The sequence below is a fragment of the Apis laboriosa genome, unplaced genomic scaffold (assembly GCF_014066325.1).
Source record: "Apis laboriosa isolate Shangri-la unplaced genomic scaffold, ASM1406632v1 scaffold9_cov152, whole genome shotgun sequence".
NCBI classification, from domain to species: domain Eukaryota; kingdom Metazoa; phylum Arthropoda; class Insecta; order Hymenoptera; family Apidae; genus Apis; species Apis laboriosa.
The window spans coordinates 659,448-677,989 of NW_025224966.1; the positions used below are offsets into that span (position 1 = coordinate 659,448).

The window sequence follows — 18,542 nt, forward strand, 5'->3', positions numbered from 1 at the left end:
TTTTAAAAAAACAAATTATTTAAAAAAAATTTAATCTTTTACTAATCTTTTAAAAATATTATATAAATTTATTTAAATTTTTTAAAATTTATTTTTAATTATTAAAAAGCATATTGAATATAAAAAACTAATTTTGTGATAATTTTAAAAACATTTATGGATTAAAAAAACTTTTATTATTATAAGAAATAAAAAATAATATGTATCATTATTTTGCTATATCTTTTCATTAATATAAAATTATATATATATATAATTTTAATGTATATTATATGTGTATAATTTTAATAAGTATATTAGCAAATAATATATATTTAATTTATATATTATAATTTAATGATAGGTAAAATTAATTTAATATATTTAATTATTAAAATTGTTAATATTTATAACAATTTTTATAAAAATTTTTCGATTACTTTTCTACTTTACTTTTTTAAAAAATAAAAAAAAAAATATATTATAAAAAAATTTTTAAACTCTTACTTAAATATTTTAAATTTTTTATCAAATAAAATACTAATATTCGATTAAGTAAATAATATTAAATACGTATATGTTTGATATAACTATTTTGAATTTTCAAATAAAACGGAAATCAATGCATGACGGAAATAATACATACTATATAATATAGTGCGCATGATATACATAAGTAAATGTGTAACTAACGTACTTACAATTCATAATTTTGTAAAATATACTTTCTATTGTTAAATCATTTTAAATTTCTTTGATAAATTTAATAGAATCATATCTTTATTGAGTTCATATTTTTTTCTTAATCGTTACATCGATCCTTATTCATCTTATAATAAGTAAGATATTAATATCATATAAATATGTTATAGTTAAGAGGTTATAACAAATAATCGTTCAATTTTAACAATTATTATTATATTTTTTTTTTACAGAATAATTATTCTTTAAGTAATAAATAATAATTAATGTCATATAAAATTTAATAGAATTTAATAAAATTATTTTAGATAATTCACATTCATATATATAGAAAATGCCGAAATCAAAGGAATATGTGTCTACGGATGATGACAGTAGTGATGAGGTATTTTATATAAAATAATATTCTTATACATATATATTTCAAATATAAATTTTGAACAAGATTGATTGATATTTTTAAAAGATTAAAATGAGTTTAAAATAAAAGATAAAATTTCATTATAAGAAATTAAAATTCATTATGAAACTAAGATATACATATAATATTTTTTTATTTTTTTTATATAAGGAAATGAAACCAAAGAAAAAGCAAAAAAGAGAAATAGAAGATAAAGAAGAGAAAGTATCAAAAAAGTTAAAAAATGAATCTAATAAAGATGAATCTAATAAAGATACTGTCTGGGATTTAGGAAATAATCGTCAAATCAGTGTAAGAGACTTTAAAGGAAAATTATATGTCGACATCAGAGAAATGTATTATGATAAAGAAGCAAATTTAAAACCTGGAAAAAAAGGTACTAATAAAATTTATTTATAATATATAATATAATTGAATGTCATAAATGATAATAAAAAAAAATCTTATATTTTATATAGGTATTTGCTTAAATGTAACGCAATGGAAAAAATTACTAAATGTTATGGATGATGTGGACAAAGCTGTAAAATCTAAATCTTGAATATTTATTTTCTTATATATTTAGTAAATATTTCAATAATTTGGGATTATGTTTAATATATATCTTTCTTATTATTCATAAACAGAATACACATTGGTTTTACATATGTTCTCAACTTACAGTTATATATGTACTGTTTGTGTTATAAAATGATATTTTCAATAAAAAAAGTATTTTCATCCTATATATACGAGCTGAATTTGAAATTTGATATTTATTTTTTCATGTACACAGAAATAACTTTTATTTATATAAATGTGCTACACATTATGCTAATAAGTTTAACAAAATAGTTTCCTAGACAATTAAAAAGGATAAAAGAATGCCCAATTTTTATATTATAACGCGCGCACGCGTTTATATATGTTTTATGTTCTGTACAATGTTGAAAAACTAAATTAATGCTCATGCTGGTCCATGAACAGAAGTTAAAAACTTATCCAAATCTAAATTGTTTAATAATGTTTGTGGATCTGTCGTACATTGTCGTTTTTCAGTCTAAAATAAAGAAGGAAGAAAATAATTATTAATATTTCTAATAAATTTCTCAAACAATTAAATTTGAAATAAATTATGAACCTGTTTACTTTCTTTTAATTCTGATATTTTTCTTTTTGAAATTTTTGCAATAATGTTGCCTGAAATTAATAATTTGGTAAATTATAACTAATATTAAACTAATATTTTTAATTATATCAAAGAAATATATTTTTAAGGGATATAATTACCTTTATTATCTTCTCGAATTTTATCTATTTTTAATCGTTTTTTATTATTATGTTGTACTTCAATATTTTTTTCATTCATAGTAGCAGTTTTGATAGTACTTTTTTTTATTGTAGATGTAAATGGTTTTTCCAATGGAGATGAAGTTGCTAAAGGTTTTGCATGCACATTTTTCATTGTTAAAGTATCGATAGAAATTTTATTCGATGTTTCGCAACTATTTTCATGTTTAATTGGTGATTTTCGATTTCCCAATCTTTTCTTAGATTTAGGCGGTAAATTAAATATTTCTTCATAATCAGTAGCTGTCATTACTTTAACATTTTCATCATAATTTTGATCATTTAAAACAATATTAATTTGAAGTTCCAACTCATGATTACTGTATCTTCGCCTTCTTTTTTTGAAAGATGTTATTTCGTCATGTAGAAAATGATATTCTACCGAATTAGGAATAGTTACATTAAGATCCATTTTACGATTGTATTTCGTACATTGAGATTCTATCTTACAATCATGTTTATATGTAGGAACGAGCTGCAAACATTGAAGTACACATGATAAACTCTTCGGATTTTCAGAATCGTTATTTTCTATATCTGTATTTTTAACAGTATCAAGTACTTCAGTAGGAATATTGTTTTTCTGATTGGCTGAAAAGTTTGTTTCTTCTTTTTTTAACACCTCTTCTTCATCACTAAATAAATCTCGTTTTATTTGATCAACTTTAGACTTCAATAAAATTATTTTTTGTTTATCATTATCTTTTACGTTTTTTAGATATCCTTTTAGTTCGCGTGTATCTTCTTCGTTAGAACTATGTTCATTTTTTATATCATTGAATTTATTTTCATTCAATGTATCATATTTTTTATTCTCACATTTTTCAACTTCCGTGCTAATTCTATCTTGAATGTGTTTCGCTTCTAGATTTTTTGTTGCATCCAATTTTATAGTTTCTTTAGTTTCTTTCTCAATAACTTTATTGTTATTTATTTGATTCTGTATCTTATTATTCTCAACTGCTATTTTGTTATTCTTTGGATCATTTTTTATTTCTGTAGGTACATGGTTTGTAATTTCAAATATCAATTCATTATTTTGTACATTGTAATCGATATCTTTTTGTTTTGAATTTTCCGAATTATAGATTTCATTTTTTGAATTATTATTAGTGGAAAAATGCTTTAATTTAGCGTTTTTATCATTATTATCATTAATAATATCATTATTAGCTTTGCCATTATTAATATTATTATTGTTGATACCAAGATCGTAATCATTACTATTGCTATATTTATTATTATTATTATTGTTATTAGTATTAATATTATCATTATTAATATTATGTGATTCTTCCATTTTCTTTTTCTTTTTCTTCTTTTTTTTCTTTTCATTAAATTTATTCTCATTTTTCTGAATATATTTATACTGATTACTTTTCTTTTTGAAACTAGTATTATTTTTACCTTTAAAAATGATTCTTCCTTGTTGAGTTTTTTCTTTGCTAAGATTGGTTTTAGGAATTTCACGAAATTTTGCTATCATACGTTGACGTTTGGCTTCTAATTGTACAACTAATTTCTCATTTATAGTAAGAGATTTTTGCCTTTTCTGTAACATTGAAGAATGTTTTATTGATTTAGTTGGTTTAAAACTAACCAAAGAAGATCTTAAATGTTGTATATCTACTATATTAGGTTTTTGTTTTAATTTTTTGGTTGTAGAATTTTCTATGCATAAATTTTGATTTGATTTTAATATTTGTCGATCTCCTGAAGTTATTAATGCGGAAATTTTGGAAGATAAATTAGTCAAATTCTCTATGCCAGTCTTTGAACTATTAGGAGTTTCAGAAATATCTATTTCATTCAATAAAGTCTCGTTTTTGGCAGGTGTTTCTTTCATATTAGATTTATAATCTTTTTCATTTTTTAATATTGAAAATACTTTTGAAGGTGAAGATTCACATTTTCTTAAAGCAATAATTGTTTCTTCCGCATGTAACATATCGCTTGGATTAATTTGTAACTGTAGAGAATTATTTTCTGAAATAGTTGAACATGCCATTTTTTCACTAATTGTTTCTGTAACGTGTGTAATTTTTCGTGTTGAGTCGTAATTTGTATTAATACAATTCTGATTTGAAATTTTTTTACATTTCTTATTAGGAGATTTTTCCACCGATTTTGTTGTTTTTAAATTAGTCAAAGTAGATGATGGTGAAAACACCGATGGTGATGATGAAGATGAAGATGATGACGACGAAGATGACGATGATGAAGATGACGATGATGATGGCGATGACGATGATGATGATGATGATGTAGAGGATGATGAAGAAGAGGAAGATGTGGATGCATTGCTATCATTCGAGTTTTCGCTATTCGATAAATATTTTTCATTATCAATATTTCCCTTTTTTTCATGTATATTTTTATTTATATTATCTTTATTGACATTATCTTCAACTGAATCAGATTTCGTATAATAGGTGGAATCCCGTGAATTAGCTGATATTTTAAGTTCTTTTATTGCTTCTTCTTTTGGCAAATTCTCTTTAATCACTTCAAATTGTGTTATTTCTAATTTTGCAGATACACAAGTTTGATATGTATTTGTAGAACTGATAATGTTATGTGGTATGCACTGTTTTGTGCATTGTGATGATCCTACGATTGGTTTTTGTATACTATTACTAAATTTTTCACGCTCATCTAGCTCAGAGGTAGGTTTATAATATGGAGAACAAGAATTAAATGTTTCTTTTTTTATATTGTCTGTAGTTGTTTCATCAGAAATTTTTGGAGTTAATGCAATACAAGGTGTTGTTGGAAATTCTGGTGTATTTATGAAACTACACATCTTACCAGTATCTTCGCTAGATTTGATAAACGGTGTTGTATTGCTACTTGGACTGAGCAATCTTGGTGTCGGTGGAACACCAGAAGAATTATTTAATTTTCTCGGTGTTTCGTGATCGATCAAATTAGGTACTTGTAATAATTGTTGTGTGATATCTACAGAAGTCCTTGTAAATTCTGAACGTTCTGTAGTATCCATGGAAATTGTATCTTTTTCTAAATGTGATTTTTTAGCACTTCGGCTACATTTATTCAAATTAGTTTGTAACGTTTTTAATTGAGCATATTTTTTTACATTTTTTTTTTCAAATAATAAATTATCATTTGTTGTTGCATTATCGTATGAATAATTATTCTTTGCTAGAGACAATTGATGATCGATATTCTTTTGTTCAATAATCGCTTTATCTTTATTTATTGTACAAATTTGTACATTAACATCGTCTTTTTTTATATTAGAAAAATTATTTACTGTTAAATTGTGATTAATATGAGTAGTTAAGAAATCCTTATCCGTTTTAGATTCATTACAATCTATGCTTTTCGTGATTGTGGATTCTGTCGCATTCCATTTTTCTACAATACATTTATTTTTTACATTTTGCACATTCTTTTTATTTTCTTCTGGTACAGTATTTTTATTTTTCGATGTACGTAAGTTGCATTTATTCTTCTTCGTTGATGAGATAACAACATTTGATTTAGCAATTTTTGAACGATTTGTTTTCTTGTCGGTAGTAGATATTTTCGTTTTTTGATTATCTTCATCAGCGGCAATGTGTAAAGCTTTTCGCAAATCTGCGTCCCATGTATCTTTTGTAAGTTTCAACGATTTAGATTGAGTTTTTATAACTTTGTTTTCAGAAGAAACATTGATGCTTGAATGTGAAGAAACATCGTCTATAATTATTCCAAGTCCGTTATACTTTTCCCAATCACCCATAAGTTTTGGTATTGGGCTTTTTGATGTTATTGGAAATTTGCAAGGCCGACAAAGTTTTAACGGAGTTTTAATTTTATGCGTAGATATAGCGGTATTAGTAAGTGGCGGAGATTTAAAAAGAGAATTTCTACATACAGATGTAACGATTTTTGTGGATTCTGATGAAAAATGTGCATTATTATTTTCATTGATTATTTTATCGGATATGTTTGTTGTCTTTATAGGCGTATTAAAATCGAGAGCTCTTATATGACTATTCCTCCTTCTAGGTGTTGATAAACTTAATCTATAATTTTTCGATCTACTTCTTAATAATGATTTTGGAGTGCGTTTATTAATGATATCGCAATCAATACTTTTGGAAGCTGAAAGATGTCGATCATTAACAATATTATTCGTCTTTAAAGGAACCACAACTTTTGAATTTTGAATGATAGGTGTTAGATCAATATCTGATAAATTTTGATTTTGATTACTCTTATTACAATTGAATTTAATGTACGGAGATAATCCAGAACCTGATAAACTAACATTATCTTCTACATTAATTGTAGGCATATTTGAACTATCTAGTAATGTTTTTGTACTAGTTTCATTACCATATAATGTTATTAATTCTCCAGCAATTGGTTTGGCATTATTTAATAATATAGGACTTATAATTGAATTATTTACAGAATTATTAATATTATCTATGGATCGAGTTATTTCTTTACTGCTATTTATTTTGTTATTATCTTCTTTTTGACATATTTGCATCGATGTTGTCATTGTTGTTGTTGTCGATGTCATTGTCACCTTTGTTGTGGTCGTTGTCGTTGTCGTTGTTGTTGTCGTCGTCGTTGTTGTTGTCATCGTTGTCGTCATCGTCGTTGTTGTAGTTGTCATTGTTATCGTACAAGAAATTAAATTTTTTAAATCATTTGATGTATTAAAAAATGTGTGCGTGTGTGGTGATGTTACTCTTTGAGCGACATTTACGGCTCTTAAATACAATGTTTCTACGAAATCTTTACCCATTTTATTAGTCATGGGTTCTTTGGGAATAATAGGAATGAATCGTGAATTTGTATTAGAATTTGTTGTAGGACGAGTAGGTGGATAAGAATTTGTCGACAATATATTACTTATTTCTTCTTTAGAACACATTATTAACGTTGGCATTATCATTACATCTTGTTCAGCTGTATAATTGTTTATGTTACTTTCCGATTTTTGTTGTTTAAGCTTTGTAAGTCGCAATCGCTTTACTGATGACTTTTTCATCTTTGATTCCATATCATTATTTTGAATAACAACATGATCAACAGTATCATCTTTTTGAATATCATTAGTTATTAATTTTTCAATTTTTTCTGTATCTTTATCAAGTGGGATTTCAAATATTGGCAATTCTTTTTCACTATTATTATCTAGCGAACATACAATTTCTTTTGTTGTATTCATAATTTTCTTATCGTTTATTGATTTTTTGTTAATAATATTTGCATTTATTATACTTGATATTGCAGCAGCATTTTGATCTTCCAACATATCATATTCTTTTTCCTGATCACATTGTTCATCTTCGTTTCGAGCATTTTGTTGTTTAAAAGAACTACGAAGTCTGTGTTTTAATGGAATATCTGCTGCATTTAATTCAGTGGATGACTTAGCATCTAATATTATAGATTCTAATGAATTATTGTTATTTGAAATCACTTCATTTTGTTTTTCTTGTAATTCATTAAAAATTTTTGTTTTTGATTTAATTTCGGTATCTTCATCAGGACTTGTATCAGTTTCTATATGTGGTCCAATAATTTCTTCGAGAAACTTTTCAAATACAGGATCAGACTCTGTTGCTTCTACTATTGATTTAATTGCATTATTCAATTCTATCATAATAGAAGTATTTGCTTCACCATTCATGGAATCATTTAAACTTTCATCTTTTAATGATGTATCTGTTGGAAGTATTGCTTTGTTAATATTCTCAGCAATTCTCTCTTGTAATTCTGTACGATTCAAAAGCTCTTTTGTTAACAGCTATAATATAATAATAAAAAACATTAAAATTATAAAAATAATTAACATTATTTAATAAGAAATTATTGTATTGTATTATAAGTGTTACTTACACTTAAATTTTCTATTGGTTCATCATTACTCTCTGATTCGGATTCTGGTGTATCATATGGAGTAGTCTGAACTTCTACACACGAGTAAGTCATTAATTCTTCTGTACTTGTTGCTGCAGTACATTTATCAAGCATGCAGAAGTTTTTTGTATTGCTTTCTGTATGTATATTATTTGTAACATCTTCTATGCTTTGAATATTTTTATCACTGCCTAATTCAAATATTAAGAATTAAATAAAATTTTCTATTTTCTTTTAGTCTTATGAAGATTATAAATGTATCATGTATATACATGTATGTATATATTATTACTATTGTTACATCTTACATTAATATTATATTTATTAATTTATTCATAATTCTATATAATTTAATTATATAATTATATAAATAAATTAGATGGACCTTGATGTTGCAAAGAATTACTATGTTTCTTTTCTTTAATATTAATGTTAGATTTGGAATGTTCAAATATATCTATATGACCTGGTAAACTTTCCAATGGAGTTGCTTCTACACTATCAAAATTAGATACTGTAATAATAAAAAAAATAAATATATTGAAAATAGATATATTGATATATATATGTATATATATTTCCAACCTTGAGTAGAGGGTGAATCAGGCTGTGATACATTTAATGTTACTTTCGTACGTTTACATCGTTCACGATCACTATTATTGTGATGTCTTTTACGAGTGCTACTAGATATTATTGGAGACCCATTACATATTTGAGAATTAGCCTATAAATATATAAATAAATGATACAAAAAAATAGAATAAAAATATAAAATAAGCGTAAGAATATATATTTTAATATATTATATTCTAATTAAGTTTCTTATATACCTCTGAAAGAACATTGATATTAAAATGTCCATAATTTTCACCAGTAAGTAATTTCAACTCATTAAGTAAATCTCCATATTGCTTTAAATGCTCATAATCAACAATTTTGCTTAAATATTCATGAACTATAAATAAATCATAATATATTTTTAATAAATTATAGATTTTCTTATTTATTTTATTATTTTATTATTAAATATAGTTTTCTTACTTATGAATTTTAAATTTTTATTAAATATTACCTGTTGAATTAATAGTAAAAAATTTTTCAATAATATTTATCAAAGTCATTCCATTAACTTTTGTACTAAATCGTCTTCCATTTGAAATTACAGTACGACATTCTTGTAAATGTGGACAAGTTTCTAAAAATATTTTAGCAGCTTCTATACATTTTTCATTTTCAAGGTATCCTAAAATCAATTATTAGAATCTCATAAAAATTATATATAAAAAACTTTATAATTATAATAAAAATTCTTTACAAAGTAATAATAAATGATATATTAATATATTCAAGATATATATAAAAGATATATTTATATATATGAATGTATAAATTATGAAAATAAAATGTTATTTAATAATTAATTTTATAATATTATATTTATTATTTTAATATCTATTTATTCAATGTTTATTTACTTCGTTTACATAGATCTTTTTGTATTTTTTATTAGTTTAATAATATAATTATTATAATAGTAATTATTATAATAAAATTAACATCTTAATATATTAATAAAGACAATATTATTGACTTTCTAACATTTCATTGTTATAATCAGAAAGTATTTATATTCCCGCCATACAACAGGTTATTGCAACACGACGCGCAAAATATATGTCATGTTACTCTTACCGAGAACTAATCGAGCTATTTCCGACGGTAATAATGTTTCCATAATGCTTATTGATATTTAAAGTCTGAATATATCACTGAAAAGTTATCTTTATCATCTTTAGAATCATTGAAACAAAACATAAGTATGAATATGTATGAAAAATATTTTAAAATAATATCTTAAAACGAATCTTAAATAGAATATCTTTTACGAAGCAATTTTACCAACATTAAAACTTTACAATATTACATAGTATATAAATTATTTTTTTCCATTTAGTGATTCACATACAGCATATATATTGTACTCTATTCTATTTTGAAGCAGATCAAAAGTGGAAAAAATTTCTTATAAATTTAGGTACATTATAGGTACGATGTTGATTTTTAGTTATTAAAATTAATGTAAAAACATTTTTTTCTATCGAATATATTCATTTCATATTCATTTTCATATTATTCAAATATTTCATTTTCTATCGTTTATAAAATTTGAAAGATTTTTTAGATTATTTTTTATATTTTAGATTTTATTATTTAAGAATAATTATATATTAATATAATAATTATATAATAATTATATATATATTATTATATTTTTGATAAAACATATGTATTAAATATCATTAGCAAATAAATAAGTACAAGTTGACAAATAAACATGATTATAATGTATGTATATTGTGTATGTGTATTTATTGTATTTATAGATTCATGACAAATGGGAAATTGGCAAATGGAGGTTGGAAGAATGATGTCATATATATTATTTCCCATTGGAGTTTATTATTATTTTAATCAAACAGAAAATATTGAAGAATGGATAAAGACTGAAAAGAAAAAGTTTCAAAATTCAGATAACATACAACATACAGAATTTATGAATTTTATTGAGGAATTTAATAAAAAGCAACAGTTAAAAAGAATTGTAGAAATGGAAGCGCAATATAATGAAGTGAAATAGATTAGAATTATGTTTTAGAATTATATGATCTGGAATTTTTGCTTATAAATGAATACATAAAGTACATTATGCAAATGTAGATATATTATTGTATTTATTTTTTTTATAGTTATTATTTTTAATATTTATAATATATTATAATATAATATATTAATTAATTGAATTATTTATATATAAGTCCTTTTATTTGTTTATGTTTAATCGTTATTTTTTATTATAATATCATTATTTTTTACATATCATTATTAAATAGAGATAATAAAGTTATATTAATCGAAATTATAATTGATTAAAAAAAATGGATTCAAATATTCAAACAATAAATGTAAACGTTTTATTAAAATATCTGGTTTATATTTCTGGATAATTTAATTAAAATAAAAAATTTACAAAAATTTTTTTGTATTGAATTTATTTTTAAATAAATGTAAATACTAATATGTTACTTCTATAATTAGAGATAATCTTTGCCAACTATGTGATATAAAATAAAATCATATAACATTTAGAAAGAAACAATCACAACCTGATAATTGCATGAACATTATATTATATAGTTAGAATAAAGGTTACGAATTTAGTTAACTTGGTAAATAATATTTTATTATTTTAAAAAATTATAACTATTTAAAATAGCGATATTTTCTTTAAAATCATTTATTAATAATAATGTTTAAGAAAATATTTAAAAATACTACTTAAAATTCGAATTATAACTTCTTTATACATATGTGTTAGTACGTGTTACATATATATTGTTTCGTGTTGCAGATCTTCTTAAGCATCACATTCGAATATATTCTAATCTTTTAAAATATAGTAAAAAAAAGTATAACAATTTACAATGGTTCAAGTACGATATACTCGTAATTTATTTTTACGGGGAATATGTGTTATATATCTTTTTGCGTTTCTTAGTTTTTATATTCAAATTCCAGGTAAATATAAATGTAAACGTAAAAAATTAAAAATGTTCAATTTTTATATTTATAAAATTATATTTGCATCTATTATAATGCTACTGTTTTAACGAAACTTATTTTTTCAAATATATTTATATATATCTTTTTCTTTTTAAATATGATAAAGGATTATATGGTGATAATGGAATTCTACCAGCTAGAACTCAATTAGATTTGAAAAGTCGCACACCCTTATTTCAAAAATTAAGACAGAAACCAACATTATTATGGTTTGCTCCTTATTTTGGATTGAACATAGAATACATGCTAGATGTATTATCACTTATGGGAATTGCTCTTTCCTTTGTAGGGTAATTATTAATTATTAATTATTGTTAAAATTTAAATAATATATATTTAAGTATTAAAATATATTAAAGTATATTTAAGTATTAAAATTATAAAAAATATATATATATGATAATTATTTTCAGATTTATCTCACAAAAATTTTGTATTGCATTTGTATTTGCATTACTTTGGTTATTATATTATTCTCTATATCAAATTGGTCAAACATTTATGTGGTTTCAATGGCAAGTATTAAATCTTAATTTTTTAATCTCCTTTTTTTATATTTATATTTTATATATTTATTATAATAAATACTGCTTATTTTTATACTGCTTTATAAAAATCTTTATAAAAATACATTATATACATATTGTAATATAAAGCAAATATAAATTATCAAATAATATTAGATTAATTTGACATAAATCATTAATTAATTAATTTTTAAATAAATAAATTTCATTATTTCTTTAAATCAATTTATTCAGATATACATGTAATGCAATATATTAGATTTTGATTTTTTCTATTATAATTAATACACTATATATTGTAGTTATAATAATAAGAATTGGAAAGATATAAAATAATTAATCATTTATGACAAGTTTATAGATATTTTTTGCATATTTTTATAGGGATGTACTTTTATTAGAAGCAGGATTTTTATGTATATTAGTAGCACCATTTTGTTATTCTCAACGTGGAAAAATAAGTACACCAAGCGATGTTGTAACTTTTTGGACTGTACGCTGGTTACTTTTTCGTTTAATGTTCTCTAGTGGAGTAGTGAAACTTACTTCTGGTTGTCCCATTTGGTGGAAATTAGATGGTATAATATTTTTAACAAATATTTTTAAATAACCAAATGAAAAGATTATTCCTCTTTATAATAATTTTTCAGCTTTGAATATACATTTTGAATCACAATGTATACCTACTCCATTAGCATGGTATGCACATCATTTGCCAGCATGGTTTTTACGTTTTACTACTGTGATTGTCAATATTATTGAACTTGTCATTCCATTTGTGTTCTTCTTTCCAAACAGAAAAGTGAGAATAATAGCATTTTATACACAGGTAATATATATATAATGAATAAAATCAATATTTTTATTTTTTTTAATATATGATTGTTTAATTATTTATATTGATTGACCAGGTATTTCTTCAAATACACATTATAGCTACAGGGAACTATAATTTTTTCAACTTCTTAACTATATGCTTATGCATTTCTTTACTTGATGATCATTTTTTCTATAAAAGAAAATCTAAAAATGATTCTTACAATATTATAAAATATTTCTCTATAATATTATGTATTTTAGTTTATGGAGGAATTTTTTATGCAACATATATATATTATAATCTTAGATTATCTGATAATTGGACTATTCAAAGTAATATTGGTATGTACATATTTACAATGCCAAATATTCTTCTTGATAATTATTTACTTTTCTTATTATTTTAGCATTTACTCAAGAACAATTTGATTATATGTTATCACGTGCAATACCACTTTCTATTCATATTGGTGTAGTATCCCTTGCATTTACAATAGCAAATGCAATAGTTGTTTCTTTATTAACTATTAAAGGAATACAGAATAAAATCTTCGCAACATTTGTTACGATTTTTTATACAGCAGCAGTTTGTTTTGTTTTTGCTATAAGTATTGTATGTAATACATGTAATTATTTAAAATTTCAAATTATAATAATATTAATATTATATAATATTTTTACATTTAGGTACCTTATGCTACTTTACATCACACATATAATTCAACAATACCAATTCAATTAAGACAGATGCAAGGAAAAGTAGAATATCTTCATTTGGTAAATAGTTATGGATTATTCAGACGCATGACTGGAGTAGAAGGTAGATTGGAAGTTATCATCGAAGGTAGTAATAATATTGATGGTCCATGGAAAGAATATGAATTTTTATATAAACCAGGAAATGTTAATAATTCATTACCATTTGTTGGTGAGTAATTTGAAAAAATATTTTATATTTTATACATTTTCAATATTATTTGATATTTCTGATATTAGATTTTTTTCTTAATCATTATTGTTTTCAGCTCCTCATCAACCGCGACTTGATTGGCAAATGTGGTTTGCTGCATTAGGTACATACCATCAAAATCCATGGTTAATGTCATTAGCGTATCGTCTTTTGAGAGGTCAACCAGAGATATTGGCTCTAATGAATAATGTAGAAAATCCATTTCCTGAAAAACCACCTAGATATATCAAAGCAAGTCTTTATCGTTATCATTATACTCCATGGAGTCAATCGTAAGTATTTATATACTTTTTTACGTTTCTGATTATTTAATGTTTAATTTTATTAATTTTATTTTTGATTAGATGGAATAAACAAGCTTGGTGGACAAGAGAAAAAATCGGAGAATATTTTCCAATATTTAGTCATGATCATCCACCACTCATCGAATATTTATCAAAAATGAAAATTATTCAAGATAAGCCAGTTTACAAAGTAATAAACGAACCGCTAAAATTACTCCTTGATAGTATTAGATCTTTGGTTCACAAAATTGAAGCTAGTCTTTTTTTGTGGGGAGTTTTTACAGCAGGTTGTACAATTATTGTAACTAGCTATAATAACTCAGTTTTAAAGAAAAAGTAATTATTCGTTTCATTTTTTAACGTTCTCAGTGAAAAATATTCATAATCAACTACATTTGAAAAGACATACTTGTGTATAAATATAATCAAATTTGGTTGTATCTTGCATATAAATTATTTCTTAAATTATGCATATAGTATATTTTTACAAATACACGAACTTTTTTGCTCTGCTTCTTTCTCTTTTTTTTTTATTTTATTTTTATAACATATAATATGTACTTATCAATTAAAAGAAAAGAAAAGAAAAGAATGAATTTATTAGGAAAATATATCATTTATTTCTTATCAAGAATATTATAAGATGTTTATACCAAATTTATCAGAATATCTTTTAACATTTTTTATATATTTGAAATTTTTGTTTATTATTTTATATACAATTGTTCTCCATTATTTATTATTGTATTAAAATATTATAGCAAGTTGCACGCAAAATTTTCACATAAATCAATAAATTAAGATAACATTCATTTAAAGAAATAAGTAGTAATAATTTAATATTTATTTTTTTGTGTATATTTTATAAATATCTATTGAATTATTATGATCTTGCAATATAAATATATATAATATATTGTGAAATATATTTTGTTTATTTTATAAATGAAATTAATTAGAAACTTCATTGATATAAATATATTAAAAAATTTAGATATTTTTATAATATTATTTTTTTAAGTAATTTAAAGATATAATGAAATGTTAATAACAGGAATTTTCCTATAAAAACTTAATCAAAAAAGATTTTGATTATATATGCGGAAATTAATTTGATACTGGGAAAAGATTTGTTTTATTTCATTATGTAGTATATTTTACATATATAAACAAAAGATTTTGCATTTGTATTTTAAAAATAAAAAAAAAGAAATTGATATTTTTATCATCTTAATTTTTTATTATTTTCACTTAACATTCTTAATTTTTTTGTTTTATGTTTATCTAATGTACATGATATTTTAGAAATTTTTCTTTTTGGTGTAATATCATTATATAAGAACGTATCCATTACATAAACTTCAGGCAAAACAATTTTTGATAAACCTATAGGATATTTAAATAATTGTTCTAATCGTGTTTCTAATAAAGTAAATACTTTATAAAATTTATGTGATTGTATAAAAAATCTACCAGGATTATATTTTTCATTCAATCGTTTCAAATACATTAAATTTTTGAAACTTGATAAAGTTGCATGACTAGCATATATCATAGGTATATCATGTTTTTCAATTGTTTCAATACCAGAAAAATGTTTTTCTTTAAAATTATTAAATAATATATCATCTTGTTGAATGGTCTGTATACATATTTTTTTATAACATTTGTTTTGCAACTTTATATGTTGAGATTTTACATTATTATTTTCAAGAGATGTACCAATGTCAAAAAGAGTAATTGATTCCATTTTTTCTAATAATCTGTCATTTGTTGTTGTTGAATTCTTTTTATCAGTGTCATTATTATGTCCTTGTAATAGCATTTTTGCTGGTAATTTACAGTTTTGAGTTTTAAATATTTGTTCATATCTTGAATTATTAATTTCAAATAAACGACTAAGTTTTTGAAATTGTAATTCCTCTTCATTGCCACCAATATAGGAAATTACAATATCTGGAGTATTAAAACTTGTAGGTTTTTCAAGCAAAAAATTATTTTTCGCATTTAAATTATAATCAATACATTGACTTTTTTTTGATTTTTTTAATTTTATCTGTGAATCAAAAGGAGGTGGAGGTACAAAATGTGAATCTTTAGTTTCATTTATACCAAACATGCGTGATATATATTTGTTTATTGTCTCAAAATACTTTTTTTTATCATTTTTTAATTTTATAAAATCCCTTAATGAATATAATAGCTCTTGATTCGTATCATTTAATTTTATGTTACTGATATCATTTGGGATATAAAGTTTGGCATTTAATAGTTGTAAAATATTATATAAATTTGTTGTATTATATTGCAATTTTTCCATATTATGAAATTTGCATTTATGTATCAATTTTTCTATTTTATGCCTTGTATGAAAATATTCAATTAATTTTTTATCCAAATCATTATCATAATCGTTACTATCAATATCATTATTAGATTTAAAGATATCTTTAAAAGACTCTTCTTTTTTTTGTTCTTTTTCTTTTTCATTTTCTTCATAAAAATGATGTTTATGTAATTCAAATAAAGAGACACCTCTTTTAATATATTTTTGTAAAGCTTTATATCTATGTCTTAATTGAGTTCTATTTTTACATGAAAATTGTTTAGCTATCATAGACCAATTTGGACCAATATTCTCAAAAAGATTGAGTAATTTTGTGTCTTCTTCAAATGTCCATAAGTTCCAATTTTCAATTTGATTGATAGTTAATGTTTGATAACGATCATGAAGTTGAACAGTGGATCTATTAGGCATTAATGCAGCTGATATTTTACGAAAATTTGTACCATATTTGATGACAGCATCTTTCAGAATATTATCTTCAATTTTAGTAAATCTACCTTTTATTAAATATGGTGTTAAACTGTATGTCCATCGAAAATATGCTTGTTGTTTAGTTCTATTTTGCATCCAACTAGCTACATCACCCCAAGGGATAAAATCACCAACTTTAAATATTTCTATTAATTTCAGAAGTCTTTCATCTTCTTCATTTTCCCAAGTACAATTTCTAATTTTGGGTAATTTTTTTGTTGTATTATATCTAATAAAACATTGATATGCAGTACGATTTGTATTTAATTCTTTGGCAATTTTGTCCCAGTTTTGAAATTTATAATTTTTCACAATTTTTCTAAGTTTAATATCTTCTGATTTTGTCCAATGACTTTTATTAATATCAGGTTGAAGAAAAACATTCCACATAACAGAACAATCAAGCGGAGAATGAATATCTTCAAAATAAGTAGATGATATTTTAAACCAATCAAATTCTTTTTCCTGTAATCTTTTTGATTTAATCATTTCTAAAAAATTTTTAGGTAGAAATTCTGTTTTCATTTCTTTCTTATCATCATTTTTAGTTTTTAATTTAAACATTTTATTATTAAGTTTTGAACATTCTATTTTTTGAATACATAATACATCTGAAATGGCTTCCTTTTGTATTGCTTTTAAAAGCATATCCCTTTCTTTTTTTGTCCATGAAGAAACTTTAGGGAGATTTCTTAATTGTAATTCTTTACTATTTTCTTTTAATATTTCATCTTCATTATTAGGAGCAAAAAAATAATATTTATCCTTAAAATATGGCATACCGGCATTGCAAATTAAAATTTTTGTATCTCCAAGTGCATGTTTTTGTAAATTTTTTTCTATTGCTTTTAATTTTCGTTCACATTTTTGAAGTGCAAAGGTTACATGTCTCTTTAAATCCAATAAAGAAGAGACTATTTGTCTGTTAAAATGTAATGTATTATTATAATTTTCAATATTGTATTCCATAAAATCATCTTCAGTTTCATATTTTTTTTCCAATATACTTGTTTGATTTTTAATAGATACTTCTGAATTATTAATAATTAATTCAATATCATTTATATTAGAAGTATTTTCAAACTGATCTTCATCTTCATATTTGAATGATATTATACTTTCTAATAATAATATCTTGACTAAATCATTATCATCATTATCTTCATTGGATGACATATTTATT

General features: G+C 22.9%; 4 protein-coding genes and 1 long non-coding RNA gene across 6 annotated transcripts; 3 read left to right on the top strand and 2 right to left on the bottom strand.

Moving 5' to 3' along the window:
• Positions 1–660: 660 nt before the first annotated feature.
• On the top strand, positions 661–1,829 carry LOC122719885 (activated RNA polymerase II transcriptional coactivator p15). Of its 2 annotated transcripts, none has more exons than XM_043946122.1 (4): positions 661–818; positions 990–1,066; positions 1,253–1,478; positions 1,561–1,829. In XM_043946122.1, the coding sequence occupies exons 2-4, from the start codon at positions 1,016–1,018 to the stop codon at positions 1,641–1,643; spliced, it is 360 nt and encodes a 119-aa protein (XP_043802057.1). In that variant the 5' UTR covers positions 661–818; positions 990–1,015; the 3' UTR covers positions 1,644–1,829. The 2 variants fall into 2 exon arrangements, with proteins under 2 accessions (XP_043802057.1, XP_043802058.1); XM_043946123.1 differs by having other exon boundaries at positions 664–818; positions 915–1,066.
• Positions 1,830–1,973: 144 nt separating this feature from the next.
• LOC122719884 (MATH and LRR domain-containing protein PFE0570w-like) lies at positions 1,974–10,186 on the bottom strand. The gene is made up of 9 exons (XM_043946121.1): positions 10,013–10,186; positions 9,393–9,563; positions 9,151–9,275; positions 8,903–9,044; positions 8,703–8,831; positions 8,297–8,508; positions 2,372–8,204; positions 2,223–2,281; positions 1,974–2,141 (listed from the first exon to the last, which is right to left on the bottom strand). The coding sequence occupies exons 1-9, from the start codon at positions 10,053–10,055 to the stop codon at positions 2,049–2,051; spliced, it is 6,807 nt and encodes a 2,268-aa protein (XP_043802056.1). The 5' UTR covers positions 10,056–10,186; the 3' UTR covers positions 1,974–2,048.
• LOC122719886 lies at positions 10,119–11,092 on the top strand. Its single transcript, XR_006347689.1, has 3 exons — positions 10,119–10,137; positions 10,275–10,366; positions 10,705–11,092. It is a non-coding gene; the product is annotated as an uncharacterized LOC122719886 (long non-coding RNA).
• A 414-nt stretch (positions 11,093–11,506) lies between these two features.
• LOC122719904 (lipase maturation factor 2-like) lies at positions 11,507–15,058 on the top strand. Its single transcript, XM_043946154.1, has 11 exons — positions 11,507–11,547; positions 11,730–11,896; positions 12,048–12,231; positions 12,355–12,456; positions 12,853–13,046; positions 13,119–13,297; positions 13,380–13,629; positions 13,695–13,900; positions 13,975–14,215; positions 14,313–14,529; positions 14,602–15,058. The coding sequence occupies exons 2-11, from the start codon at positions 11,803–11,805 to the stop codon at positions 14,879–14,881; spliced, it is 1,947 nt and encodes a 648-aa protein (XP_043802089.1). The 5' UTR covers positions 11,507–11,547; positions 11,730–11,802; the 3' UTR covers positions 14,882–15,058.
• Positions 14,927–18,538, bottom strand: LOC122719846 (the record flags this gene model as incomplete). Its single annotated transcript, XM_043946062.1, has 2 exons — positions 14,927–14,982; positions 15,787–18,538. Coding segments are annotated over 2 exons (2,808 nt in total), but the record flags the coding sequence as incomplete, so codon positions are not given.
• Between the last annotated feature and the right edge of the window lie 4 nt (positions 18,539–18,542).